Below are 20,337 nucleotides of genomic sequence, written 5' to 3'. Positions count from 1 at the left end.
TAGATCACCTGACATCATACCAGTATTAAGTCTTCCAATCTATGAACATGGGATGTCTTTCCATTTATGTGTCATCTTTAACATCATTCAGCAATGTTTTGTGGTTTTCAGTGTACAAGTCTTTCACCTTCATTAAGTTAATTCCTATGTATATTATTGTTTTTGATGCTATTGTAAAGGGAGTTATCCTAATTTCTGTTTTGGGTTGTTCATGTTAGTGTACAGAAAGGAAACTGATTTTGTGTGTTGCTTCTGTATGCTTCAACTTTGCTGATTTGTTTCAAGTTCTAACAGATTTGTGGGTGCAGGGATCATTAGTGTTTTCTACATATAGGATCATGTATTCTGCAGAGATAATTTTACTTCTTCCTTTCTAATTTCAATCTTTTTCTTGACTAATTACTATGCCTCGAACTTCCAACACTATGTTGAATAGCAGTAGTAAAAGCTGCATCCTTGTCTTGTTCCTGATCGTTAGGAAATGCTTTCAGTCCGTCTCCATTGAGTATGATGTTAGCTATAAGGTTTTCATATGTGGTCTTTATTATATTGAGGTAGCTTCCTTCAATTCCTAGGGGGAGGTGGTGGGTTTTTTTTTAATCAAAAAGAAGTTTGTCACATTCTTTTTCAGCATCAACTGATGGGATCCATGTGGGACCCTCATTCTGCTAATGCAGTGTATTGTATTTGATTGGATTTTCATCTGTTGAACCATCCTTGCATTGCAGCAATAAATCCACTTGTTCAAAATGTATAAAACTTTTAATGTGCTCTTGAATTCAGTTTGCTAATACTTTAAGATGTTTGCATCAATATTCATCGGGGTATTGGTCTTTAACTTTCTTTTCTTGTGTTGTCATTGGCTGGCTTTGGTATCAGGGCAATACTGGCCTTATACAATGGATTAGGAAGTGCTCCTGCCTATTGAATTTTTTTGAAAGGTTTGAGGACTGGAGTTATTTCTTCTTTAAATGTTTGGTTGAATTGAGTAAAGCCAGAGGTTGCAGGATTTTCCTTTGTTGGGAGGTTTTTGACTGCTGATTCAATCTCCTTTCTAGCTATAGGTCTATGTAGATTTTTAATTTCTTCATGAATCAGTCTTAGTATGGTTGTGTTTTTGTTTTTAGAAATATATCCATTTCATCTAGGTTATTCAACTTGTTTAAAACTGCTCATAGTACTCTTATGATCCTTTTTATTTCTGTAGACTCGTTAGTAATAACCCTACTCTTATTTCTGTTTTTAGAAGTTGAGTCTTCTCTTTTGTTATTGATCTAGCTAAAGGTTTGTCCACTTTGTTCACCTTTTCAAAGAACTAGCTTTTAGTTCAAAATTTTCTATTGATTTCCTTTTCAGTATTTTGCTTATCTTAGTTCTAATCTTCCTTCTACTAGCTTTGGGTTTAGTCTACTCTTTTTCTAGTTCCTTAAGTTATAAAGTTAGAATGTTGATTTCAGATTTTTTTTTTTTAACGTAAGCATTTACAGCTAGAATTTTCTGTCTTATGGGGTGCAGTGAAAACAGTGCTGTTTTGGTATGTTGTGTTTGGCTTAATGTATTTTGAGGCTGTTATTAGATGTGTAAATGTATATAACTGTTACATCGTTGTTGTATAAAACCTTTTAACATATAATGTACTTTTCTGTCTCTTTAAATCCAAAAAGGTTGTAAGTCTATTTGTCTGATAATAGTATACTCTTCTCTTTTGGTTACTATTTGCATGGAGTATTTTTGCTCCTTATTTTCTGTGTTAGTGTCTTCTTTTGTGTTGTTTTATAGTGGAACATTAAAATTCTCTTTTTTCCTTTTGTGTGTATTCTATAGCTATTTCTTTGTGGTTACCATGGGGATTCCATTTAACATCATGAAGTAATGACATTAATTTGAATTTACAGCAGCTTAACTTCAATAGTGCATAAAAACTTTGCTCTTATATAACTTCACCCTCACTCCCTTTCAACTATTACTGTCGTCAGTCACAAGATTACATCTTTAAGCACTGTGTCTAAAAACATAAACCAACCAAAAACATAAACCAATAACTGTATTTTTATATGTTAGTTCCTAAACTGTGTGGAAAACAAAGAGTTACAAATCAAAGTTATAATACTACCTTCTTCTATAATTGTTCATGTATACCTTTACTGGAGAGCTTTACTTCTTCATATGGTTTCCTGTTCCTATCCTTTGTCCTTTCATTTCAACTTGAAGAATTTCCTTTAGCATTTCTTGCAGGGCAGGTCCAGTTGTATCAGTGTCCGGTAATGTTTTAATTTCTCCCTCATTTTTGAAGGACAGTTTTGCCAGATAGAAGATTTCAGGTTGACAGTTTTTTTGAGAAACCTGATAATCGTATTGAAGATCCCTTTTATGTGATGTTTCTTCATTCTTGCTGCTTTCAAGATTCTTTCTCTTTGTATAGCTTAATTATACAGATTTTCCTCCACTTACAATGGGGTTGTATCTTGATAAACCCATGGTAAGTTGAAAATATAAGTCGAAAATGCATTTTATATACCTAATTTACTGAACATCATAGCTAAGCCTATCCTATCTTAAATGTGCTGTGAAGAATTACGTTAGCCTGTAGCTGGGCAAAATCATCTAATACAAAGCCTATTTTGAAGTGATGTAATTTACTGAATACTGTACTGAAAACAGAATAGTTGTATGTGTATTAGATGTTTACTCATGATCATGTGGCTGACTGGGAGCTGCAGCTCTCTGCCACTGCTAGGCATCATAAGTGCATATCTTACTGCATATTGCTAGCCTGGGAAAAGATCAAAATTCAAAACTTGAAGTATGGTTTCTACTGAACGCATATCATCTTTACACCATCGTAAAGTTGAAAAATTCCTAAGTCAAATTGTCCTAGGTCAAGGACCGTCTATAATGTATCTTGGTGTCTCTTTTGACTTTACCCTATTTGGAGTTTGTTGAGCCTCCTGATACGTACATCCACGTCTTGCATCAAATTTGGCAAGTTTTGTCATTATTTCTTCAAATAAACTTTATGTAGCTTTCTCTTTTCCTTCTGGGACTCCTGTAATGTTTCTTGCTCCATTTGATGGTATCTTACAAATCCCTTAGATTGTTTACTTTGTTTTCTTAGACACAATTATTTCAACTGTCCTGTCTTCAACTTTGCTGATGAGTTCTTTTGCTTGCTCAAATCTGCTGTTCAACCCCTCCAGTGAAAATTTTGTTATTGTAACTTTCTGTTCCAAAATTTGTTTGGTTCCTTTTTATAATTTCTCTCCACTGGTATTCTCATTTTATTCATCACTTTCTTGATTTCCTTTAGTTCTTTGAGCATATTTAAAGGTCTTTTTCTAGTAAGTTCAATGTGTGGGCCAGGCCAGTTTCTGTTCCATTGAATAGGCCTCATTTCCCTGTTTCTCTGTATGCCTTACAGGTTTTTTGTTGTTGAAAATTGGGCATTTCACTATTACAATACTGTAATTCTGGATATAACATTCTCTTCTATTCCCAGTGTTTACCAGTTGTTGCTGACTGCTGAACGCTGTTGTTCATTTGTTTTTGAGACTTTTCCAAGCTATTTTTACAAAGACTATCCCTTGTGTGTGATCATTGAAGCCTCTGTTCCTATTATCTCATGTTCAGCTGTTTTTAGAGATTTCCTTGAATGCCAGTTCTCCTTTTTGCATTTCAGCTGTGTGCTAAGGCACTCCTGCAGCTCTTAGCTAGGCCTGCTTCTATCCTAGGGATCAGACCAAGATGAAAACCTAAGGCTCTCTTAAATCTTTTCTGAGCATGTTTTGCCTGTGCATTCATTTGGCATTCCATATCTTCCCCTGGGTACAACTGTTTTTGAATGCCCAGTTTCTCAAAAATCTCACCCCAGCTTCTCCTCTAGGCCTTACACAGCCTGTTTTATGTCTTCACCCATATCCAGGTGCCTGTGATTCTGCAGTCATCTTGCAGCTTTCACAAGCAGTGCCTACTCTTTCTTGCCCGATTTCCAAGTTATGCAAAACAGTGATGAGCATCTTGAGTCAGTCCTTCTAATCCCCCCCACAGATTAGAAAAGACAAACAGTGATTTGCAAATAAAGTCTATTCTTCCTCTTCTGGTTTGAGGGAGGGAACTGAAAACCAGGCTTCTGTCATTTTAAGAATAAGAGCACCACTGCATGGGAGGCAAGGGTGAGTAAAAAATCACAAAACTTTCCTACCATTTTGAGGATGGGATTTCTTCACTGGGCACTGTGTTAGTTGCTGTAAACCTTTGTTTTCCAGAGCGCCAACAAATTTGGTTCACACAGTTGCTGCTTTTTTCCTTTCCTCCTCAATGTTTCTGTGGAGGAACAAAAGCTTGGAGTGCTGTAGTACACAATTTTGCTAGTGTCACTCAGGTCAATTATGTTTATTCCTATCTGTAATTCTAGTATCCTGACTAGGCCTTGAACAGAGTTATGTTTTAGATACATGTATGGTGACTGAATTTTGGTTAGATGTGGAGGTATTGTGTAAATGTTAAGAAAATGGTCTCAATTATCTTCACTGATTTACATTTAAAATTAATGAATATATGTATTTTTTCCAATTTGTTGTAATTATCAATCTTGCCTTTTTTACTGGCTGTGATGTCACTAGAGAACAGTAACTTTTATAAAAACTTTATGAAATGAAATGCTCTATACACTCTTAGTAACAAGACATTAAATGAAGTTTATTGGCCTCTGCCAATGTTTTCTACTTTAGCATATATTCTTCTACTCTGCCTCCATCATGGCATAAGGCAGAAATGAAACAAAAATAACACGTCTTGTAAATATCTGACTATTTTTCTCTACAGTCTAATATTTTAAAAAACTTTACATAGCACAGATATTAGTTTTGTTTATTTAACAAGGATGTTATTACTAATACTATGTTTTGTTATTTTAGGATTTTCATTAAGCAGACTCATTCCCTTTCTACAAATGAAAACCAAGTCAGTCATCTAAAATCTCAATTTCAAATCAAGAGGATTTAGTCTTCTGTTTTCATTAAAATGGAATTTATGGTGGTGTTCAAATGGGTTAGACTGGGCACAAAATGACAAAAGTAGATTTTTTTCTCAAAAATTTCTGCAGAATGCCTAGGAAATTCTCAGATTTGTAAAAGTTTATTTTACATTCTTTGCATGTTCATTGTGTTAAATTTGTAATATAAATTAGTGGCAAAACTCTTGCTGTTTGGCTTCTCTTACTAGGTTGAAAAGTTGTTTTATTTACCAATGATGCAGGTTTAAGCAAAGTTGAGAATTAATTACAGTAGTGAACTGGCCTTCTGGACCCCCTTCATTACGCTAGGTCACAGACTATTAAATATAACAATGTATAGGGTGTCTGTTTTGAGATCTTAATTCCAAGCTTCCTTACTCTTTCTTATATTGCTACTTGGCTTTTCAAGGAGTTTATTCCTTTGAAGCAGCCTTTAACAAGGCAAATTGTAGCTGCAGAAAGATTCTACTTTGAAAGCACATTAAGGAAATCAATATTTTTTAAACACCTTGATTAAACTATCCTATCCTTGTCACCTGATAGAAGACAGCTCAGTACTGTAAAGAAAACAGTAAGGGTACATCTTCTCTTTTTGTGCTCATGTCAATTTTTTCATGTGATCATTTTTCCAGTTTCACAAATGACTACAACAGTTGCCATTTCTAGGAATTTAGTATGTTTTTAGCTGAAACAGAAACTTTTCCATTAATGCTTGCTTTTAAGACAAGCCTTTCAAAACCGTAATAAATTGTTTTAACTTTGGTTAAATTATTATCCCCCCCACCTTTCCACAGAATGTCAAAGCCTCTGAGAGGCAGGGCCAATAACTTTTGTTTTCATCAGTACTACTCCTTCAATTGGTTCAACTTCTTCCCTTTCTATTCTGCACCAGGGTTCCAATCTTGTGGCCAAATGAATTTATTGTTCATAACAAGCTCCAAAGTCTCAGCTATAAAAAGGAGCCATATATTAACCTCGAATATTGTATGAAATGACCTTGCAGCAGACTCTCCTTTGAGAAGTAATAAAACATTTTATGTATTAATTTGAAAAAAATAAAACAATTCATTCAACTGGTGCATTTTGTTCATATTTCCATTTTCAAAATCCTTTTTCCTCTACTGTTCAGTCAACTCTGGTTAATATCAAGGACAAAGAAAATTTACAAAGTATTTTCCTTACATGCTATGTAAGCATAACCAAGGACTTAAATTTTGAGATATTGTCTACTTGATAATGGGTACCAATGTCAAATAATAGAAGAGTTAATAAATAAAAATGGCTAAATATTAATATTCACAGATTAAAAGTTCTATGGCAATCAAACTTTTCTTTGGACTTGCTTCAGGAACTAAGATTGAGTATAACCATAAATTAAAGAAACTTCTAAGTATTTTTATCATTCATATAAATAAACAGCAAGAAAAAAAACTTTTGAAGTAAAAATTCATTTAAAAAAGTGATTAAAAATAGAAAAGCAGGAATGTTAATATATGTGATTTCACTTACCTTGCAAGTTTTCTTCTATCCCGTTAGAACCACTGACTATTACAAAAGTGCCATATATTATATCATACTGTATTAGAATATGCTAATACAGATATCCTGTAACAAAGACCTGGAAAAAAACAAGTGCCTTAGGCAAGAATGATGTTAATTTCTGTCTTGTAAAACACTCTGGAGATAGGCAGTCAAAATCAGTAATGGTAGCACTTCAACAAAACTGTATGGCAACCTAGGATCGTTCTGTGTGGTGCTCTTCCACAATAGAGCATTGCCTCTTCTGTAGCGTCTAAGATGGCTCACAATTGTATCCACTTCTAAGCAAAAGGATCGAAAAAAGGCAAAACAAACAACAAACAAAAAAAACGATCACACTGTTTTAAAGGACACGTTATCATTTCCCTCACATTTCACCAGCCAGAACAGTCATACTTGCAAGGGAGACAAGGATGTAGTCTTTATTGTGGTGTGCATGTGCCTAGCTGAAAATCAAAGGTTTTATGACTATGTGAAAAGGAAAGAATGGATATTGGGGGGAAATTGGTGTTCTCTGCACAGAATTCATTTTGATATTTACATAATGAGAAATTTAAACTTGAAAAACATTTTACTGGAAATATGCCAGGATTTGCTAGCTAACAAATACCATTATTCTGGGTTTTCTTTTCTAAAGGATTCCTTCATTCACTCACTAAAAGCAATGAAGTACACAGCTATCTGAGTTTCCAAGGTATGTTTTATTGGTATAAAACCAAAATAAGGTGATGTAATTGTCTCATCTGCCAATTAGTTATATAGAAGTAGGTGAAAAAAAGAATTTTCTGTTGCAATTTCTTTATTGAGGGAAAAGGAAAATTTTTTTCCTTATAAGGTAATAAAATACTGATTAGTCTTGGCAATTTATCTGACTAAGCAACTTTAGAGTACTAAAACAAAAATAGTTATTTAACATTTATCAAATAAGTAAAAAGTCAGTAATTTGTTACAGCTTCTGAAAAAAATGGTAAAATTGTAAAGCAGAGAAAAATTTCCCAAGCCATCTGTGTATTTCTCTCCTTTATTAAGGGAGAAAAATATCTTCATGATTCTGCTGAAAGATCATCTAACATTGCAGAGGTAGTCATGGAATGTCTTAAATCTCCTTTCTGTTGATGAATCCTTTTTCAGTCTTCCTATGCAGAAGACTAAAGTCCTATCACACAGCAGCTACATAATCTGGTGCAATATAGCCATAATTGGTTCACTTGTGCCTGATGCAAAAGCTCTCAACTCCTGGTCTTGCATTACATTATGTACAAACTTGTCCTTCATCTAATATATTAAAAACTACTAAATAATCTTTAGAGTGTCAAAGCTACAAAACAGATACATATAAAGTTTTTTGTTTGTAATATACATATCCCAAGTTTCCATTTTCTGGAAAAGACAGAGCCCGAAAGTTATACATTATGAAAGCCACTTTACAGGTGGCTTTATTTAGATGACCCAAGATGAATTAGTGCCATTATTGTTGTATAGCTGTGAAACAGATCATCATCCTTTACCTCATTACATTTCTTCAATATAAAGTTTCCAGTGACTATGCGATCACATCCAATTTCTCCATTTCCAAAGAAGCCAAATAAAGGAACACTAGGAAAAAACTTTCTAAATGCATCAGCCTCCACATTCCCCTTGGCTCTATAATACTGAAAGCCCCTGCCAACACACGCAAACATGAAGCCAATGGTATTCTGCTCTGGAATGTTGGCTGCTTTGAGGCGCTGCATCGCAGCCTCAGCAGTCTTCTCGTCATTGACATCCTCATTGAGAAGCACTGTGGCACTCTGGATACGGTGTCCGCTAAATGACAGTCCAACCACACCGGTGGCATCAATATCCAGAGGGTTCCTAGAAAATTAAATTAGAAAAGTGGCGATATATCATGAAACACCATTCAAATTTACAGTATAAAAGAAAAATCCTCCTGATTCACTGGTTGGGAAGTGCTGCCTTAGTCTACAGTTAGTCTGAGGCTCTCTCTCCCTGATCAGAGGACTGTAATAAGGGTTAAAAATTAAACTACTGAAATTAACATATTAAAAGAATGCAGAAGGCAGATCTACGGAGAAGAAAGCAACCATCTCCTCAGTCACAGATACAAAGGGGCAAATGCATCTCCACAAAGATTTCTAAAATCCAACCTGAGTTTTAGAAGGGTACAGAGTATTCTTACCTTTCTCACTTCCCTGAAAAAGGAATCTTACAATTTTATTCATATATACTATAATATGTATTAAAGCTTTTGGTATTATTTACCTCTTTGGTATCTCTTCTCCCCTACCTCAGCTGTCAAATTCTAAAAGAGGTGTATTAAATATTCAATCATGGAGGATAATTTTATTAAGAACCCATAATTCCAGAAGTTTTAAGCTCTATGCTGTTTGGTCCATAAAGGAATAGATTATATTGCTGCATCTTATTTTTATTGCTTTGACCTGATAATTTAGCTTAATCTGAAGGTAAAATCATACATTTTCTTTTTGTTTCTATTTGCCTGGTACTTTTTTTTAATGAAATATTTTATGGTTACTAAAGAAAATAAAAATAAAATGCCAATAAAGTTGTAAAGCATAATATAGTGAACACCCATTGGGGGAAAACCAAGTAAGTACCTTACATTTCTAACATTTCTATCAGGTTTACCAACATCTGAGTCTACGAAATGGGCAGGATTCAGTGGGTTAACAAGAAACTAAGACTTAAAAAGCTTAAGCACTAAGCGACTTAAGGCTAACTAGTGGCAAATCCAGTTTCTGAGGGGCAGAATCCATCTTCTAAAGTCCGCTGCTGTTCCTTTAACCTTATTACATTTCCTCTTTGGTATACAACTGCAACAAGAGTCTCCTGCCTTAAAGAATTATTCACCTTTTTTTGGAGGGAGGGGGGCTCCTATCTGGACACCATTAACATGGAGCATTGATTTACTCAATGGCTTCCCTTACTCCATGACACAGTGTAAAGACCACGTTAAAATTAATGTGTCATGTAAGAGGTAATGATTGTTGAGGGTATATTTCCCATATTAGGTATAAAGAGTAGATTATATACAGACAGCCATGCTAACAGGCTAGCACCTCAGATGTTGTATGTCTGAGTGAGTTGCATTTCAAAGATCAACTGTTATGTTAAATCGCCATTGCCCTATCTGTATATAATTTCAAAGACAATAAGGAAAATTAGGCAAAAGGAGAAATAACCCACAGATAGCTAACAAGAATCAGGTATACTTATGCATGAAATCCAGTGCTTAGAGTTCAGTGCAGTTGGCTTTCCTCCCTTCTTTCTCAGGTTCCAGGGAACTCAACTTAGCTATCTGCTTTCCCTGACCCATCAGTGCTGACTACCAGGAGGGAGATTATGACTGGGATGATTTAAGCTGCTCTTAATGATACTGATCTCTAACAGTGTGTCTCCATGTCACCACTCTAGGATCCAAATATTAAACACAAATATAGAGAGAAACAAATACTAGTGCTTGCAGGAAACATCTGGAGGATGGGGGCGGGGGGGGTCTCATTTTCTTGCTTTTGGAAACAGCTGATATTTATGTCCACTTAATTAGCTCAAACTCAAAATACTACATACTTTTGTTGGAAATGGAAAAGTAGTAATGGTTCAAGATAGAAGAGCAAATATTTTTTATCTTTGAAAACAAAAGCCTTAATAATAAAATGAAAGATGCATCATTTTTGAGCTTGAAAAAGCCTTTCAAAAGATCTAGTACAGTATTTCCAAAAATGTGTGCCAAGTAATATTGCCATATGTGGAATCTAAAAAAATGGTACAAATGAACTTATGTACAAAACAGAAATAGAGCCACAGATGTAAACAAACTTACGGTTACCAAGGGGGAAGTGGCAGGGGGTGGGGAGGGGGGGAGAGGGATAAATTGGGAGATTGGAACTGACATATACACACTACTATATATAATATAGATAATAAGGACCTACTGTATAGCACAGGGAACTCTACTCAGTACTCTATAATGACCTATATGGGAAAAGAATCTAAAGAAGAGTAGATATATGTATATGTATAACTGATTCACTTTGCTCTACAGCAGAAACTAACACAACATTCTAAATCAATTATACTCCAATAAAGATGTTAAAAAAAAAGATCTAGTACAGCATTTCCAAAAATGTGTGCCAAGTAATACCAGTCGGCCTGCAAGATGCTCCATGGACAAAAGGTTTTGTGGCCAAATAGATTTAAGAAGGGCCACAGGTAATAATATTCCCCCTCCCTCTAAAAGATCCAAAGTACTGAGCACAGTATTAGAGGCTCTGAGAAGTTTTACCATAAAAATGTACTGTTGAACCACACATTTCCTTTAGAGGAAAACAGAACCAGAGAGGAAGTGACATACATATGAACCATATGAAGTCCCCTACATATGAACAAGTTCTGTTCCGAGAGCGTGTTCTTAAGTCCAATTTGTTCGTTAAGTCCAACAAAGTTAGCCGAGGTACCCACCTAACACAATCGGCTATATAGTACTGTACTGTAATAGGTTTATAATACTTCTCACACAAATAATACATAAAAAAGAAACAAAAAATAAAACATTTTTAATCTTACAGTACAGTACCTTGAAAAGTACAGTAGTACAGTACAGCAGCTGGCATACAGGGGCTGGCATCGAGTCAACAGGCAAGAAGAGTTACTGACTGGAGGAGGGAGAGGAGGTGGGAGATGGTAGAGCTGAAGGATCGTCAGCAATAGGAGACGGAGGGCAAGCTGCAATTTCACTCACGCCTGACGCTGATGCCACAGGTTCTGGTTCCTTGCTGGATTCAATTCTATCTACCCTCTTGAAGAAATGATCCAGTGATATCTGGGTAGTAGCTCCTTCTTTCTCGTCACAGGTGACACGGTAGCACTGGATTGCATTCTGAACGGCTGCTGCAACCTTTGTGTACCGTTTTACGTTCAGGTCCTGTGCCTCAAAAAGTTAACAGCGCCTCCTCAAATAAAGAAAATCCCCTTGCCATTTCCTGTGTTGTGAATCTCTTCGGTTCCTCAGTTACTTCTTCTTCCTCTTGTTTTTCTGTGTCCTTTCTCTGGGCCTCCAATTCCATCAGGTCTTCATTAGTAAGCTCCTCATGTTGCACAGCAAGGAGGAGTTCAATGAAGTCGTCCTCTTGCAGATCTAGCTCCAGCTTCTCGCTGAGGGTCACTAAGTTGCTGAAGACCTCTTTGGACTCCTCGTCCACCTTCTCAAATCCACAAAAGTCATGAACAAACTGCAGGCAAAGGTTCTTCCAAACCCCATTCATGGTGACAGCCGTAACCTCAAGCCAAGCAAAGTCAATGTTTTTTATGGCTTTGTAGATGTTATAGTCCTTCCAAAATTGTCACAAGGTTGTTCCTGATTTGTCACTTGCCTTTACTGCCTGACGAAAAGTGTGATATAAATAATATTTCTTGAAAGTCATTATAACTCCCTGGTCCATAGGTTGGATGAGAGACATTGTATTCAGTGGCAGATGCACTACTCTGACGTGGGATGAAAGCCATCCGTGAATGGGGGGGTGGCCCAAAGCACTGTCAAGCAGCAAAGGAATGCTGAATGGGACGTCCTTCTCCAAGCAGTATTTCTCTACCTTCAGGATAAAGTGGTGGACAAACCAGTCCTGGAAAATGGCCTACGTAACCCAGGCTTTGGGGTTACTCTTCCACACAACAGGAAGAGAGCCCCTGGCTATGTTTTTAAGGGCTCTTGGGTTCTCTGAATGATAAACTAAGAGAGGCTTCAGCTTCGTATCGCTGGAAGCACTGCCACCAAACAACAGAGTTAGCCTATGCTTTGCTGCTTTAGAGCCTGGCATCAACTTTTCCTCCTTACTGATGTAACTTCGGTCTGGCATCCTCTTCCAGTACAGTCCTGTCTCAGCCACATTAAAAACCTGCTCAGGTAAATACGTGCCTTCATCAGTAATTTCTCGAAGCATTTCAGGAAATTCCTGGGCAGCTACCATATCTGCACTCGCTACCTCACCACTTACTTTTACATCATGAAGGTTGACTCTAGTCTTAAACCAATGAAGCCAGCCATGGCTGGCATTAAAAGATGTGCCCTCTGATTCTTCACCATGTTTCTTCCTCAAGTCTTCATAAAGGCTTTTAGCTTTCTCTGGAATCAGCATTGAGCTGAGCGGGACTCAACACTGAGGCTGATCCTGCATCCGCACACTAAGAAGCTTCTCCATCTCCTCCATCACTTTTCCACGCTTCTTCAGTAACATTGTCGACATCACCGGCACAGCAGACTTCACATGTTCTTGTCCTTGTTCTTTAGAATCGTGCCAATGGTTGAACGATTCATGTTATAATAATGAGCGACGTCTACCATCTTTTCACCTCGCTCCACTCTCTCAGTTCTCTTCGCTTGGCGTTTCTTAGCAGTATCAGCTACATCACCGCTGCTTTTATGCTTGCTTCCGGACATCCTGGGCTTCAAATAAAGATACTGTACTACTGTACTCTATACAGTACTGTAAAGTACTCAAAAGCATAACCACCTGTAGAGGATGCACGCATGTGACAATGTATGCCAGTCACGTGAACTAACTTACATGACTGGACATGCAAACGCACAAAAGTTTTGCAACTTGAAGGTTCGTTATGTAGGGGACTTACTGTATTGCAGTTACAGAGTACAGAGCTGTTAAGGGAGCTCAGTAGACAATGTTGAAAGTCAATTTTGAGGAGAGTATAAGTCCAACTAAGTTCTTAAAGGATAACATATATAAATTTCATTCTTCAAAGTTAAGCAGAATTACGTTGTGTGAGCCCCTCAACCTATGTCTATTGCAAAACGGAATGAACTATTAGCAATTCTTTAAGCATGTTTTTTAAAAACCCAAAGTAATATAAAGCTGAGAACATTTCCCATGATGCACAGAAGAAATCAGAAGCACATCAGACATACTTTTCAGAGGTCAGCGATGCCAGGTTGTCCACCTGGCCTCCAGCCAAGATGACATTCATATCACTGAAAGTGCTGACTACACGCTGCAGATAATTACTGGCTCCCACTTTACAGCAATTATAGCCAAATACAAGGACCACACGAAGCTCGGGGTTATCTAAAAGACCTGCAGAGAAATGAAGAGAAACAATTAAAGATAGCCTTAAAAAGAAATCCTTAAAAAGGAATTCTTTATTATTTTGCAAAATGAAATGTTACTGCTAATGTCCTGTATGCCTAGTTAAGTGCAATTTACTGTTTAAGCTGTCAAGTCCTCCATTTTTTTTTTTTTTGGCAAACTTTAACATTACTCAAAATCTTTGCTATAATTAATTTTTCATCATTAAAAAAACTAAATGGCTATTTGAAAATAATATAATCAACACTCAACACAAATAAGGAAGCAGCTATGTAACTAAGCAGCACCCTTGGTGGACCTTGGTGCAAGCCATTCCACACGGCCACCACCTGGAATGGAAGGGAACACTGGTTTACGAAGGACAGAGTTAGATGCAGTGGGAATTTAAACATCCAGAGAAAATGGACAGAAACGGCACTAACCACCTGTAGTGGGTTGAATGTGGTCTCCCAAAAGACATATCCACACCAAATCCCTGGAAAGAAGAACGTGACCTAACTTGGAAAATAAAAAGGGTCTTTGCAGATGTAATTAAATCTTGAGATCATCTGGATTATCCACAGGCCCTAAATACTATACAAGTATCCTTATAAGAGAAATAGAGACAGACAGAAGAGGCAGCGTGACCACAGAAGCAGAAACTGGAATGATGCAGCCATAAGGAACGTCGATGGCATCAGAAGGTGGAAGAGACAAGAGATTCACCCCTGGAGCATCCAGAGGGAATGCAGCCCCGTCAACACCCTGATTCCAAACTTCTGGCCTTCTGTACTGTGATAGAATTAATGTTGTTTTAAGCCACTAAAGTTTGTGCTAATTTGTTACAGCAGCCTCGGGAAACTAATACACCATTAAAATACAGGCCTTATCCATATATTCCAGGAAAGGGAGTGGGAGTGAAGGTGGTTTAACCATTGGAAACTCATTTCAAAGCAGGAAAATATTCAATTCTGCAGCATATGGATGAAAAGCAGCTACCACTAGAGGGCAGCATAGTCTATCAGGAGGCAGGCAGTACTCATGCTCTCCCCTACAAGCTCCCAGGCTTTCACGTGTGCCTCTTGCAACTTGTTTATACACTATCAACTTGAAATTTGCCAAAGAGGTGGCTCTGGGACACAAAAAAGAAAAAAAATCAAACACCTGACCCACATTTGAGTTTCCACTGACTCAGCCACATGACTTCCATCTTCACAGACGTAAGGGTAAAGGTTGCCAGAAATAAGGCTCACTTAAGCAAACGGGGTGGGGTGGAGGTGAATGACCAGTTCCTAACACCAAATAATGATTTATCTAGGGAGACTGCCTCTGGTCCATTTCTAATTCTCTATACAGTACATCACTGATTTGGAGAGTAAGAAGGATATTAGTACAAACCAGTACTTTCAAGATACCATATACCCCAAACCATTACTAAAAGGTCTTTTTCTCCACACAGACCAGCCCAGCAAATTTTCAGAGAATGTTTTTTTTTTTTTAGAATGAATTTTCAGAGTCGGAGAGGCCTGTGGGATCAACAGTTTACGCTTATTTTACAAAGAAGGGCTGCTAATCCTAGAAAAGTGACTAGCCCAGGACAGCATCTTAGCAGACTCTAGCCCCACATCCCCTGACTCTAAGTTTTAGAAACCTAAAAACTTCTAAATCTCTCCGTTTCCTGATTTCTAAGCTCTAGGCCCTTTTTTACAATTGCCTACTAAAATTTTCATCTGAATGTTCTATAGGCACCGCCCTTATTCATCCAACGCACACCGAGTGCTTTCAACATCCTCCTCCACTGGTCTTGTTCTACAGCAGGACCACACACACACAAATCTAGAAACTAGACTCACTTCCCCCCACCCAACTTAGAGAACAAATCTGCCTTAGCCCAGGCTGGCTGCCTGACAGAGCAGACAGGTCTGTATCATGTACCAGAAGGAAGGTACAATTCAAACTCCTTGCCACTAAAAATTGAGGCCTAAGATACACGAGCCTGAAAAGACGACTACCCAGCTCATTCTGAGGTAAATCCTGGCACTGCCTTCAGTCCTGCCTCTGTGGGGAAACAGGAGGGCCCTCTGCTCAGTACAAGTATCTGAGGACTTTCAACTTCAAGAAAGCACGCTAGCCATATTCTCAGCTCCGATGTTTGTTGGGCAGATGACGTAGTCAACCAGCCCAACTACAAAAGGTGCAAGCTCCAGTTCATTGTTCCCTGAAATCCAGCATGAGATCTAAGTCACAGCAGACTGAGTGGCTGAAGAGCACGTGGGCCATCCATTCCTTTGGCAGCTCTAAACATTCTTAGATTTCGCAGAGAGCTCAGTAACCAGACCTCATTTGTTTGGATCCTACAACTGCTTTTATTTTAAGGAGTCATAGTTGGGGTGATGCCATTGGTGTTCATAGAGTGACATGGGGTAAGAAACAGCTTGAAAAACAAGCTATTTATTATAAGGGCATATGGATCCACTAGAATTTATCTCAGTTCTCAGAAAACTGGGAAGAGTTAATGCTTCTTCTGCCCTAGCTCAGCCAAACCTGTGGCCCACATCTAGCAAATGATGATGGTCTGTATCTCATGTACTACCCTCCATCCTGGTTGCACTATATTCCTCCTACACATGTCCCTCAACTCAGAATTCCTCCACTGATAGTCTATGTATCTTTGTATGCTGCCTTAAATGCATTTTCAAATAAGGCAGAATATAAATTCATTATAGCTATGCTCAAGCTGGAAGGTTAAAAGGAAAAAAATCAAATCTAGACACCAAGACCAGCATCAGATTCAGGAAAGCCAACTATGAAGAACTATTCCAAAGATTGGCCAGGACTGCTTGAAAAGGCTTTAGGTCTGCGTGTTCAGATTTCTACTCTTTTCAGGGAAGCCTCTCTGAAGACAGCTATTTTATGGCCTGTTTGAAAGTGATGTAATCTAAATGCATGTAGAAAACCTACGTGAAAGAAAATGTCTACTTGAAATGAGAGGCTAATACCATGAACAATTCATAGACAGAAGCTGTGTTCTCTCTTCCTCACAACCTTAGTTTTAGCATCACTTCCTTCCCTGTATCTTTATACCCATCTTTTTTACACTAAACATGTATAAATATGAAGTCAGCACACTAGGACATGACTTTTGGAGTCAGACCTGGGTCAGAACTCAGGCTCAACCCCTTGCAGCCATCTGACTGAGCAATTTACTCGACTTCTCCAAGTGCAGCTGCCTCCTCTAAAACTGGGGCAGGAGCAAGTCTCAAGAGTGGTTGTGATGATTAAATACGATCATGTCATAAGGAAGCATCCAACCCTGCCCAGTGCCTGGCCCCCAGTAAAGGTTCAATAGAGGAGAGCTATCAAAACATGTTCTGGCTAAACTGAGGGCCCCGACCACGAGTTACACAAGTTATCAAATAATGAAATGACACTCAAGACGCTATTTCACCTTGAATCAAATGAATCTGAAGTAAACATCATATTTAGAGGGAGAATAAAGAAGCCATGCATCCTATCCTCCAAACCAGCTAGGGGTCACCTGTGCTGCTCTGGCTTTCACGTAGTTGTCATGCTTTTTTGAGATGCACCTTATCCAAAAATCTCTCTGATGTCGTTCAACGAGAAGCCGTGTCACTTTACGTACATGGTAGGGGATTAAAAAAAAGAGAAGCTCAGGGGCTGTATCCTGCCAGCACCGTAACCTGGGAGCTGGCCCCCACCAGGCCCCTTACAGATCTCTGCTAGCTCTCTGCTCTCTCCTAGCTCTTTGTTCCTGGAGCTGAGCGAAATCCACCACAAAGGGCAGGAAAGCCTAACAAAACACTGGCACCACCCTCCTTCTAAGTCACCTTCCTGCTTTAGAAGCTGCCCAGCTTTTTCAAGGGCTAGGCAGCTTCTAAAGCAGAAGAAGTTCCGTCACAACTTTTAGCACCATTTTTCTCTGCTTTGCACCTGATCACTGACTATGGCCCCCTCAAGATTCTCTACGAAATCTCCAGGTAATTTAAAAACTTAATCCCTCAAATTTTTTTTGGACTCTGACTTAAAAAAATAATTAAAATTTAGTTTTTACCCCTCTCAGTTGCTGGCAGAGTAGTCATCAGAAGACCAAAAAGAAGTAAGCAGAAAGGACCTGAACATCCCACAAGATCCTGAGATCAACAATGTAACAAGAAACACAGCACTTGTGCCAGGCATTCCTAGCGCTTTATAGAAATTAACTTACTTAATGCCCATAACAACCTGTTACGTACTGTTTAGCTCCTATAAAAGTCTGAGGATTCAACGTCTTCAAAATTCACATTAAAACATGCAAACTGTATCCCCTATTACAGGACCTAATTCAGACCAAAGAAGTAGTAATAAATACACACTCTAGAAGTGGCTGCCCAAAAGGAACTGGTACCCACTGGGCTCTGGGAAACAGACACGTCCATTCCTCTCCTTCCAAGAGCAAGTCTTGAGCATTCTTCACGACTTCCTCTGGTGACCGAAAATGTAAAATTCAGTGGAAGATCTTTTCTAATGTCAATCTCTACAAATAAAACTGAAGCCTAGAAAAACACTGTGCCCCAAGGGGCACTGTTACAGATTTGAGCTTTACTTAGGAGAGTGTCAGAGGATGTATTATATTTGTAAAAGAGAAAGGCAGAGAATCACAGGTGTGGGACACCTGATATACTGATGTGCTAGGTACCCACCCTCCAGCATTCTCCAAGGAGGAAAAAAGCCCTGGCTCTTAAGCTCAAGCTCATCTTACAAGCAATCAGCAGTCCTGAGGCTGCCGTCTCCAGCTGTTCTGTCTGTAGACAGAACATGGGTCAGCACACACTGCTTTGATGCTGGAGCCACTTAACTGGGTAACTCGAAGCCTTTAAGGAACAAGCGTAGACCACCTCAGGGCGGGAGGCGCCTCCCCTCCATTACAGACTGTTATGCTCTACTGGGCACAGGGTTCCACCAGTGCCCATGGGAGGCAGCTCTGCTCTATCTGCTTTATTTTTATGCTGGTTTCCATGTGAGATTTTACTTAGAAATGAGCTGTTTAAAAGAAAAGTTAGGAAACTATTGAAGAACCTCCTTACTGAGGAGTCTCAATAAAGTCTCCAGCGTAAGCCTAAGGGAGGGAGGTGATGGCATCACGTCAGTGTCAACCCCGGACAAGCAACATCAGCCGCCGAGCCTCCTCCAATTACTGCGCTAGTTCCTTTTTCTTCAATCACCATTAATTACCTGATATTCCTAAATCTGTATCTGTGGTCGAGACCATTCTCCTGAGCTCCAGACCCAAATACTCAACTGTCTAATCAATGTCCCCATCTCAGATTCAACGTGTCCAACCCAGAACTGATCATCTGACTCCTCCAGCCTGCGCCCCCGTCTATTCCTTACCTCAGGAGAAGGTACTGCGCACCTGCCCTGGCAGAAACCTCGGTGACAACACTGCCATGGTCCTCATTCTCACCCCGCAATGTTTTAACCCGTCGCCTCACCCTGTGGACTCATGTGGGAACTTCATCTTGAATCCGCCCACGTCTCTACAACACCACTGCCATAGCCACAACAGCCCCCGTTCTCCCTGCCTCCTCTCTTGTGTTCCTCCAAAGCCATCACACCACAGCCAGAGGGGCATTTTCCAAACACCCATCTGGTTGTGCCACTCCTTAGTTTAGAATCCCTGCTTCCAATGCCCTTGGGCACATCAAGATCCTCAGTGCCGAGCCAGCCCCACCCTGCATCCCAGCTCCACCTCACACCACACCCCTCCTCACACCCACCACTCTCCAGATACGCTGGAACTCCTTACATTTCATATGAGCCGGTGAATCCACAGCACCTAAATCCTGAAGGTGACTTGCCAGGCCCTTTCTATTTCCTGTCCTTTCATCTATTTTTGTCAGTAAGCTGGAAAGAAGGTACAATACTCCGACGATACTCTTCCTGACTCCACATCTGAGGGACCTCTCCCCACTCTAGTTCACTTCTACTCAGCGCTCTGCCCAAATGTCACTTTCCCAACACCCCAGAGTGGATTAAGTCCATGATTATGCTTCCTAGCACCTCTTCTACTTGGTAACACTTACACATCTGTGGTACTGTATTCAAAGTCGGCCTGGCCTGCTAGACTGGAAGCTCCAAGAGGCAGGACAGTGCGTCTCCAACAAGCATCTCCAGAGCCCCGCACGTACAGGGACTGGCATATGACATGCACGTGAACAATTTTTGAATGAATGGACATTGGTTTTTATGGAACTTAGGGAACAGAGGTATTTTTGCCTTCACTCCTTAAGAATTAAGTGCTAGCCCACATAAACACACACACACACACACACATATGTATATATATTTTTCATTCCAGAGACTATTTTTAACACAGGATACCATACAGACTTTAAAACAACCTATGCCTTGTTTAAAAAATGCACCATTTTGGTAAGTTCTTCAAAAAGAATATAACAGAAAGTGTGCATGTGTATGTATATATATAAATTTATATGTACCGTGACGGTGGGTCCGATTACAACACCCCCTATACACAGGGTCTGGAAAAACTATAATATCACACATGAGGTCCCTGTGCACAGAGGCACTGCCTATTTCACAGGAGGCCGAGCTGCTTTGTTTGCTCACACACCACCTTCTAGTCAGAGCAGCCAAGTCTACAACGCAGGGGAAGACAGACCACAGCCC

At 39.1% G+C, this 20,337-nt stretch overlaps 2 protein-coding genes across 8 annotated transcripts in view; one reads left to right on the top strand and one right to left on the bottom strand.

Annotated features, from left to right (window-relative positions):
- The window catches only part of NRG4 (neuregulin 4), a 127,846-nt gene extending 121,762 nt beyond the window's left edge, over window positions 1-6,084 (top strand). For all 7 annotated transcript variants that reach the window (XM_036841642.1, XM_036841640.1, XM_036841638.1 and 4 more), the window contains one exon: window positions 4,914-6,084. The gene's annotated coding sequence lies outside the window, so the exon portion shown is untranslated. The remainder of the gene's footprint in view (window positions 1-4,913) is intronic.
- A 1,148-nt stretch (window positions 6,085-7,232) lies between these two features.
- FBXO22 (F-box protein 22) overlaps window positions 7,233-20,337 on the bottom strand; it is a 30,756-nt gene continuing 17,651 nt past the window's right edge. Inside the window, exons 6-7 of the mRNA XM_036841634.1 lie at window positions 13,491-13,656; window positions 7,233-8,404 (exon numbers count right to left, since the gene is read on the bottom strand). Of these exons, the coding sequence (XP_036697529.1) occupies window positions 7,987-8,404; window positions 13,491-13,656 (584 nt within the window). The 3' untranslated portion in view covers window positions 7,233-7,986. The remainder of the gene's footprint in view (window positions 8,405-13,490; window positions 13,657-20,337) is intronic.

The sequence above is a fragment of the Balaenoptera musculus genome, chromosome 2 (genome assembly GCF_009873245.2).
Source record: "Balaenoptera musculus isolate JJ_BM4_2016_0621 chromosome 2, mBalMus1.pri.v3, whole genome shotgun sequence".
Lineage (NCBI taxonomy): Eukaryota > Metazoa > Chordata > Mammalia > Artiodactyla > Balaenopteridae > Balaenoptera > Balaenoptera musculus.
Note: the sequence above shows the minus strand (reverse complement) of the source record. Positions and strands in the feature narration are given on the sequence as shown.